General features: G+C 41.1%; 1 protein-coding gene across 3 annotated transcripts in view; it reads left to right on the top strand.

The window, feature by feature from the left end:
• Positions 1–6,593: 6,593 nt before the first annotated feature.
• Positions 6,594–27,331, top strand: part of OLA1 (Obg like ATPase 1) — a 144,037-nt gene continuing 123,299 nt past the window's right edge. The window contains exons 1-5 of one of the 3 annotated variants that reach the window (XM_075180612.1): positions 6,594–6,722; positions 8,649–8,747; positions 9,287–9,387; positions 20,950–21,093; positions 21,732–21,859. In XM_075180612.1, coding sequence (XP_075036713.1) covers positions 9,287–9,387; positions 20,950–21,093; positions 21,732–21,859 — 373 coding nt within the window. In that variant the 5' untranslated portion in view covers positions 6,594–6,722; positions 8,649–8,747. Of the gene's footprint in view, positions 6,723–8,648; positions 8,748–9,091; positions 9,208–9,286; positions 9,388–20,949; positions 21,094–21,731; positions 21,860–27,331 lie in introns of those variants that run through there. The other 2 variants (XM_075180611.1, XM_075180610.1) reach the window with 2 other exon arrangements.

The following is a 27,331-nucleotide window of genomic DNA, read 5'->3' on the forward strand; positions in this document are numbered from 1 at the left end:
TAACGTTGGAACTAGTCAACTTTTCTTATCAGAAAATAATTTATAACGTGAAGATGCTACAAGACTCTTCTTGACTGAAAACCAAATTCTTGAAAATTTATGAAAAATGTCATCAACCTGTAGTTAACTCAGAAGCTGGAAGTTTAAAGGTAGGAAAGATGGGATGACATAAATACATGTTGAAAAGTGGAGTGTAAGTGTAGGTTTCATGAAAATAGTTATTATAGGCAAATTCTGCTATGGTAATAGGTCTTGGTTGGCTGATTAATACATTCTTATGTATGTTTCCTCATCTTTATTGAGATTGACCGTTAGAATGAGAATGGTAAGTAGAGGAGAAAGGTCACTTGAATAGCATGTCAAGGAGTTTTGTGCTGAGCACAGGCTTTAGAGATGGTCACAAATTCTTTACATTCCTTACAAAGTGTAGAGCACCAATAGTTTCTTCTAATAAGTGGTAAGGTCTTAACTCCAGCGTGGCCAGCAGAACGGGAGGTTGGGCCCAGAAGACAAGTTTATTATGAAGATTCTTGGGCGCAAAAGTTTTACAAGGTGGTGGTATCTGATGCTGCAAGATGGAGAGTCTTAAGATTCAAAATGGGATGATTTACATTCTCAGAATTCTTAATTTCAAAAGCATGGGAAAGAGTGTTGGCTTTCTTATTCCTTTCTCATGGGAGAAAGTTGATGCAAAGATCCTGGAGAAAAACTGCAACAAGCGCGTTTGGCGAGGATTTAGACACTGAGCATTCTGATGATTTTTGGGGTCTGTGTATAGGGCCGGCAGCATGCGGAAAGAGGGGAAGCAAGGCGGGGGTGCGCCAAAACTGAGGGGCGCTCCCCTCTGCCTGCTATGCCCTTTTGTCTGCCGGCACAAAAAAACCTCAAAACTGAAACCCCCCCCCAAAAACAATCCTGTATGCGGCGCAGCGCCATCCTCCCCCTCGCCTCTGCTCTGTTCACACTGAATATCGGGCATAACGTCATCACGTCTTGACACTCAGTGAGCAGCGGTTCAGAGAGGAGCAACACACCGACAGAAGAGGATGAGAAGAAGAAAAGACTGAAGAGAAGAAGACAGAAGGGAAGGAGCAAAGAAGGTCATAGAAAGGTAAGTAAATAATGGAGTTCTTCTTAGACAAAATAGAAAATAGGCAATACACACTTCCTGCAGTTTAATAACGTACCCTTTGATAATAACATAATCATTGACTTTGAATTATTCATCTGCTTTGACCGTCCAATAGGATGTATTTGTATAGTTAACTCACGAAAGATTATTCCTATAAATGTAAAGCCCACAGAAATGTCCAGCATAAGCTCCTCTTGTTCAGAGACCCACACTCTGCTTGTGAAAAAAACATGGCAGTGGCGCAACACAGATGTTTATTAATGCATTAGAAATTAAAACTGAGTACGATCAGGTCAGCTTTGTCCAGAGATAACACCAGGAGAACCGTGGATCTGAATCATATCATTAATACCAGGAAGGCTTCGGCTATTATTCTCTCTCTTGACGCCGAGAAGGCTTTTGACAGGATCTCCTGGAGTTTTATGTCCCAAGCCTTGTCGGCGTTTGGAATCTCAGGTAGCCTAATACTGGTATTCAAGCCTTGTATTCTCGACCCTCTGCGAGAGTTATGATCAACAGCTCTCCATCTGACCTTATTACCATCTCCAACGGTACTCGCCAAAGTTGTCCTATTTCCTCTCTCATCTTTGCCCTTGTTATAGAGCCTCTTGCTGCTTCTATCCGAGCCTTTCCTGATATACATGGTGTGCGCACGGGGGATATGGAGAGTAAACTTTCTCTCTTTGTGGATGATGTCCTTCTGACTCTCCAGCAGCCTGGGAAGTCGCTCCCCAGACTTTTTAACATTTTACACCATTATAGGCGCCTTTCTGGTTATAAGATTAATATTGCTAAGCCAGAAGCCCTTCTACTTAATATTTCCATATGGGAGGATCTGACACTCACCTTCCGTTTCAATTTTCGGTGGCAAAAAACAAAAATCAAATACTTAGGTATTTTTATTACTGACTCCTACGACTCCCTGTATCGGGAGAACTATCCGGGCCTTTTTGCTAAAATCAAGTCAGAACTTTTCTCCTGGCGTTCATTGATTATCACGTGGTTGGGCAGGATCATTTCTGTCAAGATGAACCTCCTTCCTAAGCTCCTCTATTATTTTCAGACCCTTCCAGTTAGAGTCCCCCTTTCTGAACTTTCCCTTTTGGTACTATACCCCCGACAAACTTACTTAAATGTTTCCCTCTAGCTCTCCATTATGTTGGCGAGCTTGTGGCCAGATGGGATACTTTCTACATATATGGTGGACCTGTCCTAAGATCTCCTCCTTTTGGGAGCGAGTTAGGGTCCTCCTCTCCTCCCTTCTTCCATGTCCCATCTGGAAAGACCCATGGTCCTTTCTTCTCTGCTGTCCCCTGACTGATAATGATAGGCAGTCTGCGAAATTAGCTTCCCATATCCTTGCTGCTGCTTGATGCCTAGTAGCTAAGTAATGGAAACAAGCTGAGCCCCCCACTATGGCAGCCTTACGCTCCTATATTTGGTTTATTGCCCAGATGGAACAGATTACATATCATATACACGATAAGGATGAATTAAGTCCTCTATAGTCAATACAGGTGAAGATTGTAAAAAAAAAACCACCTTTCTGAAGGCTCTTTTTAATGTAGTCTGTCATGGCTTGAGTCTCAGATTCAGAGAGAGGATACACTCAAACATGACGAGGCAATTTTACAGGGAGCAGATCGAAGGTACAATCCAACAGTCTTTGGAAGGAAGTTCTTCAGATTGTTCTTTACTAAACACATCCTAAAAAGCTGCATACTGAGGAAGAACAGCAGGTGAATGAGAATGAGGATGAATAGCAAAACTTCTGAGACAGAGAAGTTTCTTCAGACATGTATCTTTGGGAACCAGAGCGTACAAAACTGCACCACATATTGACCAACCGATTTTGGCCCTTGTTGAACGCACAGTATGTCCACAGCTGCAGAAAATGTCTGACCAGGCTCAACAAAAACCTTCTGAAAGGTCTCCAAAAACAGATTGCTGTTATGAGGCAACGGGACGTTGCATTCCCAAAGGGGTGAGGCCTTATGTCCTGTAAAGAGTTGATGTACGCCACCTTGGCCTTTTCCAATGAAAGATTGGACGTGAGTAATTCAAACTGTATTGCACATTGCACTGACCCAAGCCCAGGACGCAGATTCTTGTGAGAGTATAAAACAATTAATAGTTATTAAAAGGTACAAATATATGTGTGAATTACCTTAAAAAAACTAAAACTACAGATATAAGAACTACTGGATATAACGGGGAGCTTCAAACCTTTGGTGTATTCTTATTTGCCTACTACCGAACTCCTGGGTGAGCAGGCATTAGAAACATAGAATTTGACGGCAAATAAGAACCGCTTGGCCCATCTAGTCTGCCCATTTTTTATTCACCAATGGTACCTTAAACCCTATTTGATCATTTATTATGTATAAGGATATCCCAAACATGTTTAAACTGCTCTACTGTATTAGCCTCTACCGCCTCTGATGGGAAGCTATTCCACTTATACACTACCCTTTCTGTGTGTTACGAGCCGCGGCGGTGCCCAGCCGCCGCGACTCTTACCTGCGTCCCGGCCGTCGCTATGGCGACGGGGACGTCATTTCTGCCCATGACCCGGCCGTTGCCGGGGCAACGGATGGACGCTTCAGCGCTGCGTCCCGGCAGTGAGAAGCCGGGCGCATGCGCTCAGTAAAGTTAATAGCCTGCGGGCTAATGAAATTAGGTGCAGGGGGGCTGGGAACTATCAGAGCCAGGTTCTGATTGGCTGTGCTCACTATTTAAGGCAATGAGGTCTGCTACCTCATTGCCGGTTATAGCTTCTGTCTCACAGTCTGCTGACCTGCTTGTTCCTGTTCCTGTGTATTGTAATTCTGCTGATCTCTCGTGTATGACCCATCGCTTGGATTTGGACTTTGCTTGTGTATCCCGTGACCCTGACCTTTGGTCTGTTTACCGTTTCTCCTGTTTGCCTGTGACCCTTGACCCCGGCTTGTTAACTGGACTTGCAACCTGCTGCCGGCCCTTGATCTCTGCGTGGACCTCACTCCGCTTGCCTGGGTTCTCCCCAGCCGGTACACACTTCACGACCCTCTGTCAGTCTGCAGCACAGTCTGTCCCCACCATCAGGGGCTCCAGTGAACACCTGATTGGCAGAGTAGACTCCGGGTTGTGTTGTGCCGGCTGGAGGGGTTCCTAACACTGTGAAGTAGTTTATCCTCAAATTTCCTCTGAACCAACTTCCCTCCAGTTTCAGTGCATATCCTCGAGCTTTAGTACTTCTCTTGCTTTGAAGAATGTTTCCCTCATGTACCTTGCTCAAACCCTTGATATATTTGAAAGTTTCTATCATGTCCCCTCTTTTCCCTTCTCTGCTCTAAACTATATATATATTAAGATCTTTGAGTCTTTCCAGATAAGTTTTGTGCTGTAGACCATGCACCATTTTAGTTGCCCTTCTTTGTACAGTCTCTAATGTATTTGTATCCTTCTGGAGATATGGCCTTCAGAACTGAACACAGTATTCTAGATGAGGCCATACCAATGACCTATACAGTGGCATTATTACTTATTTATTTTTGCTAATGATTCCTCTCCCTATGCAACCAAGCATCTGACTTGTCTTCCTCATTGCTTTGTTACATTGCTTACCTGCCTTTTAATCACCTGAAATAGTGACTCCTAGATCCCATTCCTCTTTAGTAGTTTCCATTATTATGCCATTAATACTATATCTAGGCTTTGGATTTTTGAGACTCAAGTGCATGATTTTGCATTTTTTTGGCATTAAACTGTTACCACTCCACTAGTCTACCTAGATCATTAATCATGTGTTTTACCCCTCCTGGTATGTCCACACTGATCCAAGTACAGATCCTTGGGGTACTCCACTGTTAACCTTTCCCTCCTGTGCATGTACTCCATTTACTATATTTCTGTTTTCTATCCTGCAACCAACCATCTAGAATCCAATACTAAGCTTATTTAACAGTCTGCGATGTGGGACAGTGTCAAAAGCTTTACTAAAATCTAGATAAGCTACATCTATGGCCCCCCTTGATCTGCTACTTTAGTCACCCAGTTAAAAAAATCATTAAGATTTGTTTGACATGATCTCCCCCCAGTAAATCCATACTGTTTGGGATCCTGTAAGTTACTGGATTTGAGATATTCTACAATTCTTTCTTTTAAGAGTGTTTCGATCAATTTCCCTACTACTGATGTAAGGGTCACTGGTCTGTAGTTGCTGCCTCTTTCTTGCTTCCACTTTTGTGCAGTGGGACTACATTTGTTTTTTGCCAATCCTCTGGAATTACTCCTGTAGCTAGTGACTGATTGAATAATTATGTTAATGGTGTTACCAGCACCCCTTTAGCTCTTTAGGTATCCTTGGATGTATCCCATCTGGCCCCATTGATTTATCCACTTTCAGTTTTGAGAGCTTTGTTAAGACCTTCTCCTCTGTAAATGTACTTGTATCTACATAATTTATATGTGTATACCCAGAAACGTGCTTACCAAACACAAAGGGACTTGCAGCAATAATGTAAACCACGAGAACACTACATTATGGCAACCTCCTCTTTTCTTACCTCACCTTCGCATCTTCCAAAGGTGAGATATGAAAAGAAGTCAAGTAAAGTGTAGTCATGTCAGTCACAAGAAATGATAAGGAATGTCTGCCCCATGGTGCAAGAGTCAGCCTATAGTGGATATGAGGCAGAGTTGCTAACATTTTAGAACAATTTTCTGGAAAACCTTTTAGCTGAGCCAGTAATTCAAGTGCAGACTTTCTAAATCTTTACGAACTACAATTTCCTATCACCATACCTCCAAACTATCCCTATTTCACGACTTTTGTCTAGTTTGGGGACAACTAGGGCGTATATCTCACTGACCAATAACCCTAAAATGCCATGTGTACCGGAATTGAAGGTTTTTGTTTATTTTGGAAGGGGTCTGAGTCCCCCCTTTATAGTGAGACTACGCCCACTTCTCTTGCACACACCTTTGCAACAGCACACAGTGTCCCGAATTTTAAAACAAAAATTGTGGGAGATAAGTGTCACTGTCTTTAGTAAATCTGGCTATAATGCAGTTTTGCATTTAAAAGTACTCAATAAATATCAACTGAATAAGCGCACAGAATAAATGATGATACTTGCCCTTAACATACAGAATAGGGATAACTGTACTGTACAGTTGTTCAGTGTTGAAAGACTGGGACATTTCCGGGGGCAAATCTCTAAAACCTAATTCTGTCCTTGGAACTCAGGGAGAACTAAACAAAACTTGGGAGGTGGGCCCCTCCAAAGCTATAGTATGGGATTTAAGTAAAGGAGGGTCAGCCTGCAGTGTGAGTGAGCTGGGCCAGTGTCATGGTGCACACATGTCACTATGGGTGGAGGTAAGGAAGCAGCATGCTCAGCTCTCTGCAGACATCTTGCACAGTGACCTCTCACCCCGCACCGCCTGCTAATGGGGTAGCTGTGTTGTGTGCACGTCACTCCAGCGATTCCGCCCCTTCCGTCTCTGGGACGCCGGCTGCTGAACGTGACTGGGAGATCCGTGAGGCCCTGCTGCACCCGCTGCTTACCGACACCTTCCCGGGAGAGAGCCGTATTTTGGACCTGAGGTGAGCTGGCAGGATCCGGGTGCAGACTGCCTGCCTCCTTTATCCCTGCACTCACCACAGCTGCAGCAGTCATGTCCACATGTGCAGTGTGCAGACTGAGGCTGCTCACCCAGCCAGCAGCCCCTGATCTCCTAGAAATTAAATGAACTTCTCTCAGGGATGTATTTCAAACCCTCAGCTACTGCACAACCTCCCATTAGCAGATATGTCAGTCACTGATTCTGTATTTGTCCACCCTTCAATGAGATAATACTGGTATTAGCATCTGCTTCCTTAGACAGACTGCAGCAACAACATAAATTACTGTGATGTTATGCCAGAAGGGATCATTGACATACCTGATGCTGTACTACAGATGGCATTGTGGGATATGTAAGGTGTTTGGGCATAACTGCTGTTGCTGTACTATATATGGTATTAGAGCACAGTTGGGCATCTTTGGTGGTCTGGGCTGGAATCACTTTTCATGCCTGGTATATTCTGCCTGTATTATAATGAGCACTCCCTCTGCATGTGCAATAAAAGTTATCACATATGTCAAAGAGGGTTTTGTTCACATATGAAATGCACCACACAGCATAAAAGCTGCTGAGGTTAGGCTTCACTCTAAACACCATTGCTGAAGGGAATAGCCGTACTCTGTGTGTTTTGGCTAGTATTGTGATGGACAACCTGCTAGATTTTGAGGACCTTTTATGTGGCACCCAACTCCTTCAAAAGGCTGCATGTAACCTTGAACCTAACTTGTTAGGTTAGCAAATAAATTAGCAACAATACAATTTATTAATATTTCACCTGCAATTGATTCCAGACCGCTATTAGGGTGCAGTGGAACCCTGGCTGTTACTGTGAGCTGCCAGCACTAAGGATTTCACTAGGGGGCTTATGTACCACCAGCACTAAGTATGCCAGCAGCAGCATGGATGCCCAGTAATATGTAAAGCAGTAGTATATGTTCTCGGTAATATACCGTTATTAAAATACAGTTACCATTAGTAATGATAGAAGCTCAATTCCTAGTAAAATGTAGTTGTTAGTAGTAATGCTCAATATAATGCCTGCAGTAGTAGTGTCTAATAATATGCTAGCAGTATGAGTGATGCCCAGTAATATGTGGTGCTCAGTAATATTCTATCAGTAATAGCACTGTAGTAATTATTTATGTAGCGCCAGCGTATTATGCAACAGTGTACAGAGGATAATTCAGCACTCGCATCAGTTCATGTCTGGAGCTCATGTCCATTTTTGTCAGCGGCCAATAAATTGTTTTTGGACTGTGGGTGGACACCCATACAAACACAGGGAGAACATACAAACTTCACACAGGGGACAAGGTCAGAACCACAGTCATTGACCCAACTAACCACTGTGTCTCTGTACTGCATTTATAAATAATGCCTAATGAAATGCCACCATCAGAAATAATGCTCTGAAAAATGCTAGCAGTTGTAGTACCCAATAATATGCCAGTAGTAAAAGTAATGTCTATGAAAAAGCCACCAGTTATAGTAACGTCCAATAAAACGGCACTTGTAGAAGAAGTACCTTATAATGAGGCAGTAGTAACAGGAACGGCCATTACTATTAAAAATATGGCGTTAAATAAAATACTAGCTAGTGCTCAGGAATAAGCAAGTGGTCATATGTAGTAATGTGGACATTACAGTAGTTCTCAACACAGCTGCCATCTCCCGCTTCTCATTGCAGATGATCTGTTGGCCAAAGCAGCACTCACTTTTGTACCATGTCATGTGAAGTGAGGGTGGCGCCAGCAGGCAACTAGAAAATGCCAGGGGCATATCCAATACAATGTAAAATAAATGTGGGCACTTCCCTCTGCCTCCTCATGGTATATGGAGCAAAAGAAAAAAAATAATAAATTACATAAAAAAAATATATAATTAAAACTACACTTTTCTACTGAAGCTCCCTGGCCGCTGTCATGCCCGCGGGCTGCCGGTTGGGCACCAGTGGTGTAAAGCATCAGGAACAACAGTCACAGGGTGCAACAGAGAAGTTACAACTGTAAGTAAAACATCTTTCAAACTGCATATAGAAAAAAAAAAAAAAAAAAGTTTTGCAATTGTCCTTCACCCTCGGAATTGAAACTGTTTTTAATTGTACGGGTGACGTTTCCTTTTTCCTGTTCGTTGCCGTGGTGCACAATACAGGATGGTAGCAGATTTCTTGGTGACCATTACAGCTTGGCTGCTTGCCAAAGTTGATGCTGTCAGTTGCCCATATTGATGGTGTCAGATGTAAAGTTTAGAAAGTGAGTGCTCAGCTTATTTACAGTAGCTCCCCACTCTGCCACTCTGTTATTATTAGCCTCTTGGATGTCTGCTGCTGTAGCTCATAGTTTAGTTTTTAAGACTTCAGTAGTGTTAAAATGTTATTTATTTAGCTGAAAGAAATGCTTTAATATCTACTCTTTAACATAGATTTTGTCAACCTTTAAAGCAATGTGATAATGGCTCCAAAAAAGGTATAAACTTATTAATTTCCACTTTATTAATAGTAACTGACATTCTCGGAGAATGAACAGTATTTCCTAAAAATTTTAGATGCCACCCAAGAAGGCTGACGATGGACCAAAACAGCACCCAATTATTGGAAGATTTGGGACCTCTTTGAAGATAGGCATAGTTGGACTTCCAAATGTAGGGTGAGTAAATCTTGTTTCTATTCACGTTTCAATGGTAAATTAGTTCTGGGGCTTACAGGATTTACATTTTTCTTTTAGTTCAGTTGTTGCATATTAAATTCTGTGTTATGCAACATACCTTTCATTACATAAAACAAATTAAAGAGGAGTTCTTGTAGAGGATAGATTAATAAATAGAAATGCGAGTGACAAATTATACTCACATATAGGTACTTGAGTACCATTAGACGCTTGCATACTCCTTTAGATAGATCCTGACTGTACTCTTGTCCAGAGAACTATGCTTGTGTCCCTCTGAATGATAGAAGGGGACAGCAGTGCACTGATCCTGAGTCCTTAAACCTATAATTAAATAGTATGTGCAAGACGGCACTTGATATAGGAAATTTGGTAGCGCTTACTGATTTGTGTTCTATAATCTCAACACTTTCTCAACATTCTTTTGATAGGCAGATTATGTATGAATGTAGTGTATATAGATTGTAAATATACTGTAGAGATCAGTTATTCCAAGTTAAATTTTGGTATGTACTCGGCTTGGGGGCAGGCTGGGCTGGGAGGCAGGGGGGCATCTGCCCAACTGGCTGGTCCCATAGTCGGCTACTGTGGACTAGGTCACTGGGCCACCTGCATTTTTTTTTTTCCTTTAAAATGTTCCTAATAAGCTGCTGAGTACAGTCTTGCCCCGGCAGGCTAAAATTTGGCAGCCCTCCCCTGACTCGGCTCGTCACCTACTGAGCTGTACATATGTCAGCAAGGGGTCTATCATCTGTGTGATGTACACTATATGGACAAAAGTATTTGGTCGCTTGACCATTACATCAAAAGGGACTGTAATGACATTGTATTCAAATACATATACTTTAATATGGAGTTGGTTTCCCTTTAGCAGCGATAACAGCTTCCACTCTTCTTGGGAGGATTTCCACAAGATGTTGGAGTGTTTCTGTGGGAATTTGTGCCCATTCATTCTGTAGAGCATTTATGAGGTCAGGCACTGATGTTGCACAAGAAGGCCTGTTCACAATCTCCGTTCCAGTTCATCCCAAAGGTGTTTGATAGGATTGAGGTCAGGGCTCTGTGCGGGACAGTCAAGTTCTTCCACACAGAACTCATCAAACCATGTCTTTGTAGTTCTTGCTTTGTGCACTGGAGCACAGTCATGTTGGAATAGAAAAGTTCCTTCCCCAAACTGTTGCCACAAAGTTGGAAGCATAGCATTGTCCAAAATGACTTGGTATGTTGAAGCATTAAGATTGTACTTCACTGGAGATAAAGGGCCCAGCCCAAACCCTGAAAAACAGCCCCATACCGTTATCCCTCATCCAACAAACTTCACAGTTGGCATAATGCAGTCAGGCAGGTAAAGTTCTCCTGGCATCCACCAAACCCAGACTTGCTCATCTAACTGCCAAACATAGACGCGTGATTTGTCACTCCACAGAATACATTTCCACTGCTCCACAGTCCAGTGTCAGTGGGCTTTACACCACTCCATCCGACACTTGGCATTGGTCTTGGTGATGTGAGGTTTGCATGCAGCTGCTTGGCCATAGAAACCCATTCCATTAAGCTCCCGCCACACAGTTTTTGTACTTACATTAATGCCAGTGGACATTTGGAACTCTTCAGCTATGGAATCAGCAGAGCGTTGGCGACTTTTACACACCATGCGCCTTAGCAGTCGTTGACCCTGCTCTGTGATTTTACGCAGTTTTCCGCTTCGTGGCTGAGTTGCTGCTGTTCCTAAATGCTTCTACTTTCTAATAATATCATTTACAGTTGACTGTGGAATATCCAGCAGGGATGAAATTTCACGAACCGTCTTATTGCAAAGCTGGCGTCCTATCACAGTACCACGCTTGAAATCACTGAGCTCTTCAGAATGACCCATTTTGTATTACAACTATTTGCAAATGGAGACTGCATGGCTAGGTGCTGGATGTTATACACATCTGGCAACAGGTCTGATTGAAACACCTCAATAATTAACAGGTGTGGGCAAATACTTTTGTCCATATAGTGTATGTGTTTAGGGTGCTTCTATATAGTCTGTATCATATTTGTGCACATTGGCTATTTAATTTTCTGCTTTAACCACAACCACAGCTGCATTATTTATGTTCTGGGAATTTTGCCAAGTAGAATGTTGATTATTTTGCACCACGTTGTTGTTACATAATTGCAGGTGATGTAGTAGAACAACGAACCAGTTCATTGTAAATGTCTCTAATTTAAATTGCTGCTAAGTATACCTTGCCTTCAGTTGAGTAGGTGCAAAGGTTTTTAGGCACTGCTAATTTGGTGCCAGTTAATTTATATGGCTTTGCTATTTTTATGTTTAACGAAGATAGGTTTTTTTTGTTTTTGTTTCTACGACAACTATTCATGTGTTAACATATAAACACCACAGATTAGATCATTATTTATGTTATAGTTTAATTAACTTGCACCATTTATTTTCAAGCACATGTTAAAGGTCCTAGCAGTAGTGAACAATTAAGTCACTGCACCGTTTCTCAACAAGCATTTTTATAAGTAAAAGATTTATTTGCCATAACAGTGACTGACAGCTCAGCAATTTGTAAAATTAAGAAATAAATAGCAATGTTTCTGTTTGGTATACTTTATCCAGTATAGCTAGGTAGCTTGCAATGCCATATATTTTAATGTCTAGTGTTTACAAGCACTAACACTAGAACTAACTATCTTACTAGATTTAAATGACCTGTCTCGTGCTGGGAGCGATGGAGATCAAATTATACATGCTTCCTGCATTTAACCTGTGTGCCATTGTGAAGCATTAGGATAGCGTTCTCTATGAGATCACTTTCCCCATGTGTCAGAGTAGCAACAGGAGGATTCTGTGGATGTGGTTGTCGGTCAATGAAGAATCCATGCCAATGATCTCCTAAGAGTGGGATCATTCATCAGTGTTCTCCCCAGAAAATGTTGCCAGCCGGGTGGCATTAAGAAGTAGCCTGGTGGGGACAGTTGTAATATTTTGCAATATTATTGAGAAATGTTGGAGGTTATTGCCCACACCTGCCAGGACTGGTCAGACTGGTGGTCAGTGGTCTAACACACACTGCTGGCTGTAGTGCTCACATAGTGATTGTTCTAATAGGAGAAACAATGGTTTATTCTATTATAATAGGACTCTGTTGGGCTCCAAGAGCCGAGTGGCAAGTAAAAACAGCCGGGTGGAGCACCAGGGAAATAGGTGCTGGGGGGAACACTGTTCATGGCAGTGAAAAGGTTAAGAAGCAAGTAAGTATAATAGAAATGTCTTTGAAAAGCTAAAAGCTAGTAATATATTTTTTTATTTTATTTTTTTTAGACTCTGTTGCTACTTTGCTCTTGGAAATTATCTTGGCCTGTGGTTATAGACACTGACCATAATTAATTGAAATATAGAAAATTCCTCTTTTCTACCTGTGTGGGTGTCTCTAGCATTAGGCAAACTGGGACAGCTGTCTAAGACAGCAGTTTTTTTTTTTTGTTTTTTTTTTTACTACTACTAGGTAGTCCATTGCCTGTATCTTTGTACCACTGAAATAATCATTGTCAAGTGTGATGACTGTGCACTGCAACCTGACTATGATATCCTCTGTGGGGTTCCTGCCAAATTGTTTTGGGTAGAGCTGGCTGCTTGCACCACAGTTTGAAACTTGCAGTAAGTTGATCTGCAGTTGCTTGACTGCCTTGCACCTTCAATTAATGAAGTGATCCTGGAGTGTGAGATTGTATCCACTGTTGTTGTTTGCCGATGACTGTTTCCCATCAGTGTTCCATGCTGACATCACCTTAGACACCATTGCTTGTGAAACATTAGGTCTGCCAACTTCTCTACCCATAGCTTCCCTTCATCTCTGTTGCATCCCCCCATTTTGTCTTTTTCTGGAACACTGTGTAGCAAAGTCGAGCAATACTGCAGTAATGAAGTTATTTTTTTATTGCTTCAATTTTTTTTTCTATTAAAACAGTATAACTATAGTACCTGTTATCGTTTTATCAACTCCATGGCAGCCATAATGAATGGGTTGAATCCCTAGTGAACTGAGCAGAGACAGGAAAAAGAAGGGCTATAATGTGACTCCTCATTTTCTTGGTATCTTTTTCCTGTCTCTGAGTAAGCAGGGTGTACTATAAGTATAGTGTAGTAGTTTGAGGGTTTTTTTTTCTATATTGGGGACCTACTTTTTTCCTGCTGGTCCTGGTAGGTTTCCGCAATGCACCATCAGGATTTGAGGTGCATGTCATTTTCTTTGGTGCATGACACCTGTTTCAGTTCAGAGGTCATAGATGTGACATCACTTCCTGTTCAGAGTTCCTAGGCTCGTCTGTGGCCTAAAACAACATGGGAAACCAGACTTTACTGTTTCCTGCAAGAGTACTTTTTTTGTGGAATATTCTGCTGTTATGGAGCCTGAGTTGACCCTCCAAAAAGCTGAAAAGCACCCATTTCAGGCAAGGTCCCAAAAAGGTTCGTCCTTCCCTCTTCTCCCTGGAGTCATCTGACAGTGAGTCAAGGGAAATTGGAGAAAATCAAAGATTATTTAACCTTTAAGATGTAACTGTTCTTCTCAAACAGAACCATAAGTATTGAGGATGCACCAGCTCCTCCTAGGACCACTATTTCATTAGAGGTTGGAGGCCTGTTGAAAGACACTATGTATAGAAAAATGAAAAGCTTTTTCAAGACACTTCACATTTCCTTGGGTACAGTGTTCAAGTCTGGTGTGTACCTAAGGTTCAAGACACGGGAGTGTCAGGAATAATCATTTCAAAATGACCCTTTCTATCAGAAGTTTGGCTTAGTCTGTGATCGCTACTAGAGCTCTCTGGCTGCGTCCTTTGGTGGCAGACCCACAAGCAAAGAATCGTTTTTGGCCTTGCTTCCTTTTGAAAGCACTCTTCTGTTTAGTGATGAACTTGATTCAGTAATTCAAAAGATTACCAGGGTCAAATATTTTTCATTTTCCTCAGTAGCAGAGAACAAGAGGTTTCCCTATCAGTGAAGCACAGAGCTATAGGCCTGAAAGCAGTATTCTAGGCAGAATGGTGCCAGTACTGTTAGACGGCTTCTCCGTCCGAAGCTATTTGAATAACTGTTAAGGCTCAACCTCCAATGAGTTCTGTAGGGGACTGAATCAAGTTATGTAGAGATTTAGGCACTTGCCACTCAAGATAGTATGGGACCAGTGAAGTCCATCCTCCACGCAATGCATCTCCAAGGACTTTCATCAATGTACTAATACTTTGCATGGCTGCTCTCAAGAAAAGTGGAGTAGCTCCCATGGGCAAAGTGGCATATGAGGTACCCTTCACCTGGGTTCCTCACATAGCTACAAAGCAAAAAGCATTCGCACACAAACATTCTGGAGATGAGGGCAGAAGACTGCGTGGTTGACAAAGACAATAGTTTAGTAGATTAAAGTCTACTGCACCAGGGACCAGCTCTGCGTCCAAATCCGGACGACCTCTTTTTAATGGCGTAGAGATTAAGTGGTCACAGTTGAGAAATAAGGGAGACTCTGACAAGGTGATTGAAGGACTTCTTCAAGCTAGAAAACAACTCTTCCTTTGTTTACAAAAAGACAAATAACCAGTCACTAGAACAATAATCCCACTTAATAGCGACTCCATGAAAAAGGATTAATAGCAAAGGTTAAAGAAGAGGATTGCCAACCTCAACCCTGGCTCAAAAATACCTACACAGGAAAAGCACTAACCTGGCATTTCCCTTATAAATATGCAATATTAAATAGCAATTATGGCAGATTACTTATAAAAGGATTGAAGGAGATTTATTCTCTGGTGCAAGTCCAAATTGGAGAATCCTACTTCTATGAGCAATCCATATATTGATTTTTTTTCACAATGGCTGCAACATGAGCCTTACCATCACTCCTCTAAAGGTTCATGTATCTGTGCCTACTGTTTTTCTGGACACTAGATTAGTGTTGGAGGATCTTATTTTTTTTATTTTATCTTTATTCAAGATTTAAAGATATTTTGTTCTTTTATTAATCCTTTTTTTGTGGCACCTTGGGATCTCGATGTAGTCATGGATGCTTTAATTTCTAATCATTTTGAGCCATAAGAGCTCTTCCTCAAGTGTGTTACACATAAGGTGTTGTTTTTGGTACCAGTCACATCTGCTCGACAAGTGGTTGAATTACATGCCCGATGGTGTTAGTAGCCACTTCTGAATATCTATATGGACAAGGTGGTGTTAACAACTAATCCTACTTTCCTACCCATGGTAGTTTCCACTTTTCATGTAAATCGGGAGATCATATTCCCATCTCTTCCCTCAAACTAAGAAGGAAATACTAATACTACATACACTGCATCACCAGAACAAAATTACTTGGAAAAACTCAGTTATTTGGTCTTCCTGTACGATGTCAACAAAGGCGTGGTCCATCCAAACATACTCTCGCAAGATGGATCAGAGAGTTTATTGCACAGGTTTAGAAGAGTGACGGACCTGAGGTTCGCAAATTCTACAGAGGCCTCACCTCAGCGGACAATCTCTGCAGAGCAGCCGGGTGGTCATCGATTCACATCTTTACCAGACCTTTATCTTCTGCCGATGCTCACTTTGGGGAAGAAAATCCTTCAAGAAGTCATTCAATTAAATTGTATTTTTCACTCTGCACTGTCCGTGTTACTTTTGCTTGAGCCCGTCCTGTTGTTCATGAATTTCTTGGGCATATCCTGCTTGTTAAGGACAGGAGAGAATTATTACTGTTAATTTCACTTCCTAGAGATACTACATGGCAACCCAATATTCTTTCCCACCTGTATTGTCTGTTTATATGTGGCGGTTTTTCCCTGTCTGCTCACCTGACTAGGGAGATAACCCATTTGTTAAGGCTGCCATAGAGTATCTCAGGGAAATTACATTAACCGTATTAATTATCTCAAATTCTCATTGCAATTCCTTTGTCTACTTCAACATATCTAACCCCTTCTTCAGTTCTTTAGTTTTACCTTTGATATTTCTATTTAGCGTGTTTCTACTGTGTCTTTTTAATCTAGCCAGTGTTCTCCCCAGCACCTATTTCCTGGGTGTTCCACCCGGCTGTTTTCTTAGTACTTTTATAATAACTGCCAGCTCCATGGAGAGCCATGCTGGCTTTCTGTTCCTGCACTCCTCCTGTAACTCTGTTAGAGATTACATAAGTGATTTCTCATTTACCTAAAATCAGCCTTTCTAAAATCTTGTTTTGGTGCTGCTCTGGTTTACTGCTGCCTGTATATTAAATTACACTGCACAGTGGCACTATCATCATCATTTATTTATACAGCGCCAACATATTCCGTAGCGCTTTACAATTGGGGACAAACATAGTAAACTAATAAACAAACTGGGTGAAACAGACAAAGAGATGAGAAGGCCCTGCTCGCAAGCTTACAATCTATGGGACAATGGGAGTTTGACACATAAGGCTAAGTCTACATTTTGCATTTCGGCTCAGCCAGGCTGCAAAGGTAAAAAAATCTCATAGGCTAAATGATTCTGTCGCACAACAATGTTGGTCAGGGGGTAGTTGTCTTGTGTGAAATTGTGTAATGGGTGGTAATAGGGTAAGGTAGTGAGGTTAAGAGGGTGGTTGAGGAATATTATAAGCTTGTCTGAAGAGGTAGGTTTTCAGAGAATGCTTGAAAGTTTGTAGACCAGAGGAGAGTCTTACTGTGCGAGGGAGAGAATTCCATAGAGTGGGTGCAGCCCGAAAAAAGTCCTGGAACCGGGAATGGGAGGATGTAATGAGGGTGGATGAGAAACGCAGATCTTGTGCAGAACAGAGTTGCCGAGTTGGGAGATATTTTGAGACGAGAGGAGATGTATGTTGGTGCAGCTTTGTTGATGGCCTTGTAGGTTAGTAAAAGTATTTTATATTGGATTCGGTAGAAAACGGGCAACCAGTGTAGAGACATACAGAGTGATTCAACAGAGGAAGAACGATTTGCAAGGAAAATCAATTTTGCCGCAGCGTGCAAAATAGATTGTAAGGGTTTGAGTCTGTTTTGGGGAAGACCAGTAAGGAGGGAATTGCAATAGTCAATGCGGGAGATAAGTGCATGAATTAAGGTTTTTGCAGTGTCTTGTGTGAGATATGTGCAAATTCTGGAAATGTTCTTTAGATGTGTATAACATGATTTAGATATAGAGTCAATGTGGGGAACAAAGGATAGGTGTGAGTCAAGGATTACACCTAGGCAGCGAGCTTGTGGGGTGGGATTTATGGTCATGTTATCAACAGAGATAGAAATGTCAGGTATGCCGTTGTTGGTGGGTGGAAATATTATTAACTCTGTTTTAGAAAGATTAAGTTTGAGTTGGCGAGAGGACATCCAAGATGATATGGCAGAAAGACAGTCGGTTAAACGGGACAACACAGATGTCGAGATATCGGGAGAGGATAGCTAAATTTGGGTATCGTCCCCATAGAGATGATACTGAAATCCAAAGAAACTTATTAGATTTACAAGAGAAGCGGTATAGATAGAGAACAGCAGAGGACCTAGGACTGAGCCTTGCGGTACTGCAACTGATAAAGGAAGCGGAGCAGAGGTGGCCCTAGAGAAATTAACAGTGAAAGAGCGATTAAAAAGGTAGGATGAGAACAAGGATAGAACAGTGTCTTGAACACCTAGGGATTGCAGCGTTTGTATGCGAAGAGAGTGGTCAACGGTTTCAAATGCAGCTGAGAGATCCAGGAGAATTAGGAGAGAGTAATGGCGTTTAGTTTTAGCGGTGATCAGATCATTGACAACCTTAGTCAATGCAGTCTCTGTGGAGTGTTGAGAACGAAAGCCAGACTGAAGAGGATCCAACAGGTTGTTTGTGGAAAGAAAGCGTGTGAAGCAAGTGTAGGCAAGTCTCTCTAGAAGCTTGGAGGGGCACGGGAGCTGAAAGATGGAACGGTAATTTGAGAGAGACTTAGGGTCAAGTTCTGTCCTACAGACACATTTGATCATACATTTCCATTTGTGAGAAATTAAAACTAGCATTGTTTTCTTGCATGTTGATTTCCCTAAATTTGAGCTCTTTCACATGTTCATCAAACATGGCTTATGTAGCCTAATTTATGGTGACCCACATGGTGGCACAGTAGTTAGCTGGCGGGGGCCCTGAATTCCATTTCAACCAGGTCATTTGTCTGTGTGGAGGTTGTATGCTCTCCCTGGGTGCTTAAGTCTCCTTCCACAGTCCAAAAATATGCTAGCAAGTAAAATGGCTTCTGACAAAAGGAACCCGTGTGTGAGTGCACATCTGGTCATGGGATAGGGAAATTAGACTGTAAGCTCATGGGGCAGAGACTGATGTATGATTCAATATTCGTGAACAAAAAATAATAATGGTGTTATAAATTTGCGTGAAGAACATTTGAATGTGTTAATGCGCATATTTAAAGCGATATGTCCATGTTTTTATATTTCTGCTATGACATATGCCGAAATCCTACTTTTACAAGGACACAAATTTAATAACCTGTGTTTTATATTCCATTGCATCGTCAGATGCATATTAGTCATAACATGGGAATGTTTTCTCGTTCTAGCTATTGTGTATTGATTTCAATGCGCATATTTAAAAACCAGCATTTATGCATACGCATCTACTGGGACTTTAATTGCTTGAGAGATGTCCCATGTAGTCAATCCAAGATGTCACTACTACTGGCTGATTTAACAATTGGCAGATTCCTGTCCACATCTGGTATATTGAAATCTCCCATAATATTTAAATCACTGTTCAGTGATTTCCACTTAATGATCTATCCTATTCTTCATATTGTCATGGTGTTCTATCAATTCCCTATTTAAAAAAACAAATGTCACAAGTTTTTAGCGTTAGCAAATTTATTTTATCCTATCTGCAGAGCCCTGAAAGTGGGTTTTATCTAATTCTTTACATTTAAAGCAACTTGGCATCCTTTTTTTTTTCCCCTACTCTATCTTTTCTAAATAGAGTATAAATATGTTCCAGACATGGGTTCCGTTATACCATAACTCATTTACTTCTTACTGCTTCTTCGTACCGCCAAATGGGTCTTATTTCCTTGCATATGCAAGCAACCGTGAAAATCACTTGATAATGCCATTTTTGGTGATAGTTTGGTTTGGTAGGTGTAATTTATTCCACTCTTTCCAGTGCTGCGAATGATGAGACAAGAGTGCACCGGACTTTTTTTTGCAGATCCAGCAAGTGGCATTAAGTAGTTGCCCAGGTCAGTCAACAAGGACAGTGAAGCCGGCTTGGCCTCGGAGCTAGTGCCACTTTGGGTACCAATTTATTACGGGTCCTGCCATTTGTTGTGCGGAACGAGTGGCTGGACACCTTGGGTGACCTGAAGATGAACGCGCATAGAGACCAATAATGGTTATCTGCCATCTATATTTACATGTGTGAAAATAATCCACAAATAGGGAGCAGATATTATGATTGTTATCGTGGTGGTAGGCTCTGAATGTGGATGTGATTGTGAGGTAGATGGATAGGTTTGGTTTGCCAATAGAGATTTTTTTTTCTGTGTCTGCACTGTAAGTACTACATGTGGCATGGGAATTACATCCAAGCTCTGCCAATTTGTTTTCCTGTCAAAGGGAGTTATTAAGGAAAAAAATGTATGTCCAGGTTCAGTGCAGACAGGCTTTCACATCTTTGGCATCAGAGATCTTGGGGTATATTTACTAAACTGCAGCTTTGAAAAAGTGGAGATGTTGCCTATAGCAACCAATCAGGTTCTAGCTGTCATTTTTTTAGTACATTCTACAAAATGAGAACTAGAATCTGATTGGTTGCTACAGGCAACCAATCAGATTGTAGCTGTCATTTTGTAGAATGTACTAAATAAATGAAATACTAGAAACTGGTTACTATAGGCAACATCCCCGCTTTTTCCAAAGCTGCAGTTTAGTAAATATACCCCCATGTTTTTGTCGGCATCTCAGCCGTATGCTTGTGACTAGACAAGCCTCTATGTTTATCTCCCTTTTTATAGGTAAGATCCCCGCCCATTCTCAGAATAATGGTATAGACCCACCTCCCCTAAGTGCCGGATTTCTAATCTCCGTATACTGAAATCAGATTGGTGGATGTAAGCCTTGGGCAGCCAGGATGTAAATGAGGGTGGGCTTTTCCTTACTAAACCCTATCTCACTTCTATCGAACCTTGTAACATGTTTGCAATTGCAAATACTAGCTGGGGTGCAGATGGCCATTTTCTTCATGCTACATAGCTGGTTATTTATTTATAAACAATGCAGCAATGTGGATGTTATGAGGTGTTTGATTAGAACTTGAGAGAATGTAAGCGGTGCTGGAGTTTATTGCGGACCCTTATTTTGGTTATTGGGAGTGCTGGTACTTCACAGTTTTCAGAAATCGTTTCCTTTCATATGCATCATTTTTGAAAGGTGAGGGAAAGTGTGCAATAATCGTTATTTGATGTTAATCCTTTTTAATATGAGCCCGTGCTGTACAGGATTTCCCTGAAAGCTAATAAAATGAATTCCCCCCACACCTTCTCTTTACTGTAACAGGAAATCAACTTTCTTTAATGTGTTGACGAAGAGCCAGGCGGCGGCAGAAAACTTTCCATTTTGCACCATAAATCCAAATGAGAGCAGGGTACCCATCCCAGATGAGCGATATGATTTTCTGTGTCAATATCACAAGCCAGCAAGGTATGAGGGTTTTTATTGTTTCAGTCCTACATGAGTGGAAAAATTATTCGTCAGAACCAGTGCAAACATTCCAAACCCTTGCTCATTGTTACTGTGCGATCACTGATTCACACACCCAAGAGAATGCACTAGGAGGATTTTGTGGCAAGCATATGAGTAATTGATCCCTATATTAATATGCGCAGGCTATTTGTATGGCTATTTGTATGTGTTTTCAATTATATATTTGTGAATGGCCCATGTATATTAGCATAGGGGTTAATAATTTCTGCATCTAAATTCAATATTTCCTTGGAAATATATATCCAAACTCACACAGGGAAAACTTGCCCAGTAAATAAATCGGGTGACTAAGCAGTTTTATGATATGATGATGTGATATGTCCCTTGTCATAAGATTTCCACCTTGACACTTACATTTTGCTTAACTTAGTGATATTTTTCTGGTTTGTAACCTACAAGACATTACAATGTGATTTTTATAAGGTCCTATCATCCTTGCATAACAATACAGTACACTATAATTAAAGGTTTATCAGAGTAATTCTCAAGACTATATATTACTGATGAATTATACATTTCCTGCAGAGACTTAATGAGACAGATTGGTATAACATTGCTGTTTATTTATTCTAAAGCAAAGTCCCAGCATTTCTGAATGTGGTGGACATAGCCGGCCTTGTCAAGGGAGCCAGTGCGGGCCAAGGTTTGGGGAACGCTTTTCTGTCTCACATCAGTGCCTGTGACGGAATCTTTCATCTTATGCGTAAGTAACAACTACTAATAATTTTATCATGACTGCTTTCTGCTTGAATATATAAATCTAAAAAGAACAAATGTATTTAAGCAATGAAGTTTCATAAACCTTGTCCTTTCAAACTGTCATTATTAAAATATTTTGAATATTTAGAATTTTAAAAGAGTAACCACAAAACAATGTTTATTGTCCTATCATTCTAGAAATTCATTCTAGAAATTCAATCCTTGTTACTGACCTGGTTTTGAATATCTACACAATTAACCACCACCTCATTGGGAGGAGTAATATCTGGCTCTGTTTTACTGATACCTAGAGAGTACAGCTGCTATTAAGTTAGAGGAACCTTGTAGGGGAAATTCAATGAACCTCACAGTGCAGCGGAGGCCTTGTGCGATGTGTACCTGCGCGTATGTCTGGCTAATACGGTACTGACATCTTTGTTTAGAGGTGAAGGCAAATATAAGTGAGGATTTTAGGACATCACTGCATAGCCTCATCTCTGTTAATTACATTCCACTCAATAGAAGGTCCAGGCATCATGGAAGAATGATACGTTATGTGAGGAGTGGCTTCATTCCTTGTCATATGTAAAGAAGTCTGGAAGAAGTGACACTGCTAATAGGTGGTTTACATCACACCTGGCATTTGTAGAATGTTTCTGACTAATACGAATCCGTACAGTAAAGTGCAGGGTAATTCTTTGTTTATATGTGAATATAGAGAAGTGGGGAACGCCTTAAAACCATACTATTCCCTGAGACTGCATGGAAGATGAGCTGGACACGACCAGTGAGAAAGTGACAGAGAGGAGATGTTTGCTATCCATGCTGCAATAAATAATTATGAGTGAAGCCATCACCAATGCTAATTTTGCAGACCTTGTGTGTATTTGATACTGCAGAGCGTAATTGCTTGCCCCGTGGTGCACTTCCTGCCAATGACAACTCGATCAGTGTCGGATTTAGCGACACACATAGGTGGACATATTGGAAGAGATCTTGCCATTTGGCCCCTGGAGCCAAGCTGCCGGACCACTTCTTTTCTGACTGGGGGCCCTATCAGTGCAGTCTGAAGATAGCCGCACACACTGGGCAATAGAGGTAATCTCTGGTCATTACCACGTTTGCCAGCATGTCCAATAATAGTCGGGCCTGTTTTGATTGGATTATTATCAGGAATTGTGATCGTTATCGGAGTTGCACACACTGCGGTATATAATCTAGTATAGACCATCTCATATAATATAGTATCGTTCAACAGCAGCTTGGAGGACCATCGGGTGCATAACTCTGTTAGCTACCGTAGAACTACAAGTCTCAGAGTGCCCTGCCAGTCCCAGTGTCTGACAGAGGGTAGACCACTTGTGTCTCTCCAGCTGTTGTAATAAAAGTACTAGCTTGTGTCTGCTAGGACCTCTACTTCCATAATAGCTAGAGGGCTTCAGGATGCCTGTCTCTGATACAGACCTTAAATTGTTATAGCCGTATAAGTATTTATCTTCACCAGATGTAACCGTTCTTACCTCCTGTAAACCACTGCATATTCCAACTAAGCGTTGTTTATCCACATATGTATTTACGGTGCTTATGTTTGTTAATCCTTTCTGCTGCTCATCGGCGTGAGCAGTGCTGGGCAAGTAAAGGAAAACATAGAGCTACTAAGCTAGGCTGACCATAATCCTTACTAATCTTATACTGGTCTCAGCCGGCATCTAAGCCATTCCAATGTACATGTTGCTCTTCAGATGCTTTTCCTTTTACATGTTACTTGATACACGCTATTAATAGCTAGATGGATTGGTCTTTATGCCATGGTTCTGAGTAGTGCAACTTAATGTTTACCTTTTAAAGATCAGATTATGCAAATGCCTTTAGACTTCTACGAACCTGTCATTTCTAGATAGGACAATGTACTTAACAATCAGTTACTAAATATACTTAGACATTCTGAGTTTAGCTGTCAGAGGCCCAGTTTATCTGCTGCTTGGTGACAGGAGGAACGGTAGTGAGACCTCCCATTCATTAATTCTGTAAACTCCATGCTGGGCTAAGGCTGTCATTGGCTCACTCATGCTCTTTACAGACTGCATAAAATATAAAGTGGACGGCTCAGAGAAGAGCGTTCTTTACGAAGGATGTTTTATGAAAGATAATTTGTGAGCTGTGTTTCTGTGTACTCAAACACGTTCATTCCTTATTACCTAAATATATATATATATATATGAGATAGAATTATTAATAGTTACATAAGTGTTTCAGGATTTTATGATGGTGCTACTGAGACTGCTAGCAGAGCACATGCCTCTAATGGTCTTCTCTTCCCCCTTTCCATCTCCCAGTACTCTGCTAGCTGTTTTCTTGATGTATAATGTCCTTCTCGATACAGTAGCTAGGTGGTGTGGCCTAGCAGTAAGAGATACAGGGACCATGATCAGGATGGGGCATCATGTCATTGGGCTGTGACCAGGTCCATAAAGCACCTAAAGTATGATCAAGAGTAGACAAGAAGAGGCAGATTCAGTGCTCTCTGTTCACTCATAGCCAGTACAGAGGGAGAAGGTATAATTATGTCTAGCATAAAGTGTCCACTATGCTGGTCAAAATTAAGCAAAGAAAATGGTATGGTCTCCTCCATTTATGAGAAGAAGAAAATATAGAAATATGGTTATCTTCTAAATGATAGTTCAACAAATATTAAATCTTAGAATCTGTAAGATTTGTCAACCCCTCAATGACCAGGGCTACATAAGAATAACTTTTAAAAAAAGATTAGGTGTGTTAGGTGAGCAGCCTCGTCGTTATATGTACATGATGCACAAGCGTGGTGGAAACGGGTTAACAGAAACCTGTTTATAATGTATTCAAGCCTTACAAATAATTTTGTCTAAGCATATTTGACTGAGGTCAGAACAACTTTTTTGTTATCAGTCTTCATCTTCTACTAGTCCTTATGTCCCCAATTTTCAAGTGGGTATGTACAGAACAACTTGTTGCCAATCAGATCATCAGAATGTTCACAGCAGCAGTCATCATTTCAGGAGATGAATGTGCTAATCTTATATGAGGCAGTGACTGGTCCTATTGTGTTAATATGTTAGTGAGATGGCAGAGCCAGTGTCATGAAGTAAGGAGGGAGAAATAGAGGTAAGCAGAGAGCCCCAGACTGAGGCAGGGTCCAAAAACACAGTTCAGTGATGTGACAGTCCTGACACACTCATGTCAAACACACCTCCTATAGTACGTGAAGTTCATACATTCAACTTTTTTTTTTTACTGCAACTCCAGTGTGTGCTGCAGACCTTAAAAGACCTTACACCCTTTACTCAGATGACTTAAGCTGTTTGAGGAAACGCCAGGTTTCTCATTCTGCTAAATTCTTGCGACCTAAGAACTGAATGGGTCCTGCTCACTGTTCTATGTAAGATTATGAATACCGGGTGCTTCATAAATATTCTTCTGCCTGTTGCTCATGACATGAAGATGGCACATTACACACGACTGCATCCAACGAGGGGGGTAGAAATACACACACAGCTCTTACTGTCTAATGTATTCAAATATGTGGTTTCACTTTCTAAATTTGTGACTTGTCCACACGTATACACTTGGGAAATGAGTGAAAGCGCATGAAAAGTAATGTGCGCTATGGATGTGATTTAGTGTAACTCCTTTTCCATGTACCGTCGTTTTATTAATACCACCTATAGTACTGGTGACATGTGTTAATGCATGAGTTAAAGGTCATATTCTTCTTAAATTTGAAACATGGTGTCAGTAATTTAGAACACAATGGTGGGATTGAGCCCAAAAGAATTCCATTCATGCTATTTTTAATGCCTTTTTCAGGCGTTAGTGGCTGGAAAACGCATTAACAATGGATAGGTGTGTCTAAGACATTAAAAGAACTGTTTTTATTGCTTTTTTTTTTTTTTGAAAGACCAAACGGGTGAGCTAACTAAAAAACGTTGGTGGTACTGTTTCATAGTAGCGAGTAATTTTATATGCTAGTCATAATAAATAGAAAAAGGCAGTAAAATAATGCTTTGTGTATAGAATAAGGGATGACATAAGTTATTCTGTTCATTTCTAGTACAATAAATGGAAAATAAACCCCTTCTATATTTTTGCTTTGAAAGACGATACAATGTTGTTGTGATGTATTAGTCTGCAGTAAGAGTTTAGTCCCTGTAAGCTCCCTCTCTTTCAAATGATTTCAATGCTATCTTTATTTAGTTTGTCGGAAAGAGGTTTACAGTAGTGGCAGTTATGAAATGATTGTTGCTTTCTTTATATCCTATTTTCTCTCTAGGGGCTGCCATGCAGTGCTAGTGCCTTCACTATAATATAGTGTCCTACCTTATCAAAGCCTTTATATTAAGAATTGCATGATGCTAAGCTGCTGGAGTTTTTTTAAAAAAAAAACACATATGGAAAGCAGATTTCATTTGTGAGACTGCTGTATTACACATTACTGCAGGAGTAAAAGCAGTGAATAAAAAGGAGAACTAGTAGGGGTTCTCTCCACACTTAGGGGTATATTTACTAAACTGCTGGTTTGAGAAAGTGGAGATGTTGCCTATAGCAACCAATCGGATTCTAGCTGTCATTTTATAGAAAGTACTAAATAAATGATCATTAGAATCTGATTGGTTGCTAAAGGCAACATCTCCACTTTTTCAAACCTACAGTTTAGTAAATATACCCGTTAGTATCTATATCAGGCCTGTCCAACCTACGGCCCTCCTGGTGCTGTGAAACTACAAGCCCCAGCATGCTTTGCCAGTAGACAACCAGTTGATAGCTGGAAGGGCATGCTGGGACTTGTAGTTTCACACCACCTGGTGGGGACCACAGGTTGGACAGGCCTGATCAATATCATTTGCTGTCTGTCGTAAAGAGATACGTACAATGAAATAGAAGTGTGATAGGATGGTTTTACCCTGACACCTTGTCTGTGGACAAAGTGGTTTTACTGATTTGTTTTACTGATTTCTTCCTGCCAGTAACCTGATGTTACTGTCCACTCCTACTGATTCTACGACTGCCACCTGCGTGCCATTTGTAGGAGATCAGTCGCTGCCACCACCAGGCTCCTTCATGGCACATGAGACTGCTTACATCCTGGTGGTGTGTAGCCGCTGCTGCTGCACCTCTTTGCTGGTGACTTGCCTGCTTCTCCTGCCCGCTTATTTAAAATCATCACTGCAGGGTAGCAGGTACATTGTTGACTCAGGGTGCTGGGTTCAACACCGAACAGCCAGGGGGCAGATTTTAGAGTGGTAGTTCTTATCCGTAGGTCACAGAATTTATGAAGATATATGCATCTTGCAAGAATAGAGCAAGGTCTTATGTTGAATATAATTTGTTTCCCCCCTCGTATGTTTAAATGTAGTGTATAGGTGTCCATTATGATGTTTGTTGCTTCAGTTTCGTACAGAAAAATTCCCCATATATTGCACTATATATATATATATATATA

Source organism: Mixophyes fleayi, chromosome 7, assembly GCF_038048845.1.
Source record: "Mixophyes fleayi isolate aMixFle1 chromosome 7, aMixFle1.hap1, whole genome shotgun sequence".
In the NCBI taxonomy this organism is placed as follows: domain Eukaryota; kingdom Metazoa; phylum Chordata; class Amphibia; order Anura; family Limnodynastidae; genus Mixophyes; species Mixophyes fleayi.